General features: G+C 43.3%; 1 protein-coding gene across 1 annotated transcript; it reads right to left on the bottom strand.

The window, feature by feature from the left end:
* Positions 1 to 318: 318 nt before the first annotated feature.
* LOC149752816 (uncharacterized) lies at positions 319 to 5,248 on the bottom strand. The gene is made up of 2 exons (XM_089925299.1): positions 5,052 to 5,248; positions 319 to 4,460 (listed from the first exon to the last, which is right to left on the bottom strand). Exon 2 carries the CDS (start codon positions 2,288 to 2,290, stop codon positions 692 to 694), a length of 1,599 nt encoding a protein of 532 aa, XP_089781425.1. The 5' UTR covers positions 2,291 to 4,460; positions 5,052 to 5,248; the 3' UTR covers positions 319 to 691.
* Between the last annotated feature and the right edge of the window lie 327 nt (positions 5,249 to 5,575).

Here is a 5,575-nt window from a genome sequence, read left to right as displayed (position 1 = left end):
TAAATAATTCGCCGAAGTTGGGACTTCGACACAGTTTTTCCGTAGTGCCGGAAAAATTTGTCAAAATCCGATTCTTCCTCTTTTAACCGCCTCTACAACCCTTATCCGACCCTTCTAGACTATATCCACCCTTTGTATAGCCTAATGTCATCAAAAGACTAGATAGAGATGGATATTTACCTTTTTCTTTTTGGAAATCGAGGTCCTTGTGTAGAGGGGAAGGAGATCTACGTTTTTCCCTTCAGCTGGAAGTGCAACCGGGATCCCTTTCCTCCTCGAATCCCCTTCCTCTTCTTCTTTCTTCTTCTTCTTCTTCTCTTTTTCCTTCTTTCTTTCCTCTCTGCGTCTCTGACTCTCCCTCTCTGTTACTCTCTCTCAGTTTCCATCCCAACGCCAGCCAACCAACTCAAAACCCTCCAATTAAGTCACATCAAAACACTATTTACCCTTTGTTTAATATTATTAAATTCCCATTTTGCCCCTAACACTTCAACATATCTACTGTTATGCCATTAACTTTTGATTCCTTTTCAATTTTACCCCTTATATCAATTTTAAAGGACTATTCTATCCCTTTTTATAAAAAAAAAATTTTGGGGTTATTACATCCTCCCCTCCTTATATAAAATTCGTCCTCGAATTTAAAAGAGTAAATTACCTGATTACTCAAAGGGGTGAGTGTATCTGCTTTTCATATTCTGCTCGGTGTGGTATTGGAAATCAAATCAATTAGAAGTGTTTTACCTTCTATCTCTACCACACAGGTAGGATACACATACTTCGCTTTTATACTATCCCCTACAGATGTACTAATAGCTAAGGGAATATGCATTAATATCTTATCCTTAGCTAACTTCTTAGCAAAATAAGGGGACACAAATGAATGGGTAGCTCCAGAATCAAATAACACTCTAGCTTTAATCTTATCAATGAGGAGCATACCTGTCACAGCTGCATTCGATGCCTGTGCCTCTTGTGGATTTACCGTAAACACCCTTCCTTGCCCTCTGCCTGCTGGGGCTAATGGCTGAGATGGTCCGGCACTCTGCTGTGACGCTGGTGTCTGACCTCTGCCTCTGCCTACAGGCCCCCTACTACTAGGCCTGTCCATCTGCACAGAAGGGTAGGATGTTAAAGGCACAAACTGCTGGGTGGCACCCTGCGGGCATTCTCTGACAAAATGACCCGGCTGTCCACATCTGTAGCACACTCCCTGACCCATTCTGCATCTGCCAGGGTGCTGCTTCCCACATATGCCACACACTGGCCATGATTGGAACCTAGATTCAGTTCTAGCCATAGTGACTGGAGGACGAGGTACTGATGGTAGAAAAGTATCTTGTGATTGACCTCTTTTCCTCCACTTCCTCTTACGTGGGGCAGGTGGAGCTGAGCGTACAGACTGCTCCGTCGGGCCCTCCGAGAGATCTACTCCCTCAGATCTATCTTTACTGCTTTGCTCCTTCCCCACACTCATTTTTCTCTGTTCTCTTTCAGCTCTTTCTTCTTTGTTTCTGGTCTCCCACTGTTTTGCTTTATCAATCAGCCTAGACAAGGTGGGGACCTCTACTGCCAACACCGCATTATAAAGCGGAGAAATCAGACCTCGTCTAAACCTTTCTATCCTGGCAGCTTCAGTGGGGATGATGTAAGAAGCATACTTCCCCAATCTAGTGAACTCACGAGCGTACTCAGATACGCTCATTCCGGGCATCTGCTTCAGCCTCTCAAACTGAAGAGCCCGATTCTGCCTCTCAGCCGGAGACAAGAACTCATCCATCACTGCTTGCCTGAACTCTTCCCAGGTTGGAGGATTCCTACTGTACAATCTGTCCTCCATATGCCTCTGGTACCAGTCCCAGGCATCTTCCTTCATTGTAAGCCCTACAAGTTCTATAGCTCTTGCATCAGAACAGGGCAGTCTCCGTATCATCTTTTCAGTCTCCTCCAGAAATCTCTGAGGATCTTCACCTTCTTCCCCCTTAAACTCCGGGGTTCTGAGCCTCAGAAATTCCTGTACAGTAATCCCCTCATCATCTAGAGCTCGCCTGGCCAAACTTCTTGGCACAGGTACAGGAGGTGGGATGGATACTACTGACGGGGCAGGAGATTTCCCCCGAGCAATCTGCTCCCTCAGAGCCTGATTCTCCGCCAGTAACTGTTCCATCAATGCATCTCTACTTCCTACCTCTCCTTGATCATCAACCCTCCGTCTATCAGCAGGAGGAGATTTTTCTCTTTGGGGCTCGACATGTGCGGAACCCGCATCCAATGCTATATCTGGCTCCATCCTCTTTCCAGGACGAGTAGGTCCTCTCCTTGGAGGTATTCTTTATATGTCTCTAAAAGAGTTAAAAAGAAAGGACGGTCGTTACACACTGAGTCATAATATATTTTACTAAATTGTAAATGACTCATAAATTAATATACAGAAAAATCCTATGCTCCATAGTATAATCCTATACTTAATCCTGACTCACCCTATTGCTCTGACATGACTCTTCTTAACCTTTGCTCTGATACCACCTCTGTCACGACCCCCGCCCCGTTCCCGGCGGGCCGCCGCGACGGTCCTAGGGTGCGGGTAGGCATAAGGCCACCAGCCACCACGTAGAACCCTACTACCTATCAATCATCAATAGATCTTGAAAAATTTGGCATGATACATGCACATAATGATCACTTTTCCTATAGTGACCTGTCAGGATTATCTCATTACATACAACAACGCTACCTGTCAGAGCAGCAATCACATAACCTGTCACATAACGAACCTGGACAATATATATCAATACATCATCACAGGCACACAACTGATCTATACACATACATATATACCTGCTTCCCAATCCATCCATGGTCAAACCCATATCCACAACAGGATCTATGACTGTAACTATGCACTATATACAATAGAAGGTTTATAATACACCAAAAGGTATAAACCTCTATCTACATTATACTATACTATACTATGGAGCGGCATAGCTAGCAGGCAACCATTAATCCTGCTCCTCTCTATACAATACATGTCCTGCAATCAAAAACACCAAACTGGGGAGTGAGTATATAAATACTCAGTGAGTGGAGTAGAGAGTACTATGCACATGAGACAGAATATAATCATGGCTCGAGATGAAATCTCAAGATCAATAACAAGATGAACATGATCTCAACATAGAGAATATGGAGTAACTCATCAATATCACCACAATCAATATCAACTCATCTGAAGCATATATGGAATAATCAAGTAAACATATATGCTACTCATGAATATGCTCAACAGATCATAATGCTGGAACATACAAATCAGGTGTCAATATGCTGAAATCATCACTAGACAGCTGTAGGGAGGTGGGTTTTACGCCCCAGGCGAACCAGCAACAACTCCCCACTGTCACATGCATATGCAGGATAAGACACCATATCAATAATGTAAATGCTAGACAGCTGTCGGGAGGTGGGTTTTACGCCCCAGGCGAACCAGCAACAACTCCCCACTGTCACATGCATATGCAGGATAAGATACCACACTGATCATGTAAATGCTGGCCAGTATCCAGAACAGAAATCCATCTCACATCTACATACTAAACGGCACCTCGCGGGAATTCTACATCCGCGGAAAGCCATACTGCACCTCGCGGGGTCTTACTATGCCCGGCGGCAAGCAGAATATAAGTCGTAGGACCGGCCGATCCTACGCCTAGGGCCGTGTCCCCCCCTAGGAAGGGACTGGGCTCCGCCCACCCAGAAGGCTACTATGTGCACAAAGGCCGATGTTCAACCCCCATCGACTATAGGTGTCCTGCAGATACTGCCAAGCCATGCATAAATGCCATAATGCACCCTCCCAATACTCTACTAAAAATGAGTATAATCAAGACTACCACTCACTTGATCATGACCCAATCATAAACTAACATCAGGGTTAGGAGTGAGGGTCAAGGAAGTGCAATACAACTCAATATACCACTAAAAAGGCTCTACAAATCTTTGAAATAGAGGAAATGAAATCAATTTACAAAAGAAGTTATTTCACAATTTGGAACCAATTTAATTACTCATAAAAGAGTATAATCAAGCTACGACTCACAAGTCTTTAAAATAGAGGAAATGAAATCAATTTACAAAAGAAATCATTTCACAATTCGGAATCAATTTGATTACTCATCAACCCCTCGTAATTCCTCTCAATGTTCCCTTAAATGCATGTACAGAATAATCAAGCATGGAGAATCAAAATATAGAGGAATATACAACAACAATTAATCAATAGGCTCAGGTGGAATCAATTCACACCTGGCGACATTCATGAAAATGAATTAAGGATGCTCATGGTGCAAAGTACATGACTCCCACTCACCTGCCAATCCGGCACGGCCTCGATACGCCTCTAGAATTCTACAGCAGGCAGTGAGGAACTTCTTCCTCTCGTTCCCTAGCTTCTTGCCCAACTGTGACATGCATTTACCATACATTTAGTCTTGTATCAAGGCCATAATCTACGTACCAATTATAATATAGGGAACTTTAATTGATTCAACTCCCCCGTTCCCTAAATCTTTTCTTTTCTTTCTCTTTTTCTTTTTCTATTAATTAACTCATCATTTATGTGTATTAGGGACTCCCTTGCACGAGTACAAGGTCCCCTTAGCTTAATCTAGGCTTAATACCCTATTATGGCATGAAATCCCCTATTTTCCCACTCGGATGAACAGTAACCCGGACCGACAGCCGGTTACTTCATCCTAGGTTTGATCCACTTTTCAAACTCCAAATTTGATGAAATTTTTACCTAACATTCTACACTCATAGGGGGTTCCAAAGAGGTAACATGCATTGCTATCGGAGGTCGTTTGACCCCCTAAATAATTCGCCGAAGTTGGGACTTCGACACAGTTTTTCCGTAGTGCCGGAAAAATTTGTCAAAATCCGATTCTTCCTCTTTTAACCGCCTCTACAACCCTTATCCGACCCTTCTAGACTATATCCACCCTTTGTATAGCCTAATGTCATCAAAAGACTAGATAGAGATGGATATTTACCTTTTTCTTTTTGGAAATCGAGGTCCTTGTGTAGAGGGGAAGGAGATCTACGTTTTTCCCTTCAGCTGGAAGTGCAACCGGAATCCCTTTCCTCCTCGAATCCCCTTCCTCTTCTTCTTTCTTCTTCTTCTTCTTCTCTTTTTCCTTCTTTCTTTCCTCTCTGCGTCTCTGACTCTCCCTCTCTGTTACTCTCTCTCAGTTTCCATCCCAACGCCAGCCAACCAACTCAAAACCCTCCAATTAAGTCACATCAAAACACTATTTACCCTTTGTTTAATATTATTAAATTCCCATTTTGCCCCTAACACTTCAACATATCTACTGTTATGCCATTAACTTTTGATTCCTTTTCAATTTTACCCCTTATATCAATTTTAAAGGACTATTCTATCCCTTTTTATAAAAAAAAAATTTTGGGGTTATTACAAGTTCTACCTTGCCGCGGGAGGGATCGGAGCGTTTGCCGTCGATCCGATCGGGAGGATCTCGCCAGAGGCAAGGTGAGCACCCTCTCCTCCTTCTCC

The sequence above is a fragment of the Phoenix dactylifera genome, chromosome 9 (assembly GCF_051530095.1).
Source record: "Phoenix dactylifera cultivar Ajwa chromosome 9, Ajwa_hap1_PhDact_Kaust_v1.1, whole genome shotgun sequence".
NCBI lineage: Eukaryota > Viridiplantae > Streptophyta > Magnoliopsida > Arecales > Arecaceae > Phoenix > Phoenix dactylifera.
This window is presented reverse-complemented; position numbering and strand designations above follow the sequence as displayed.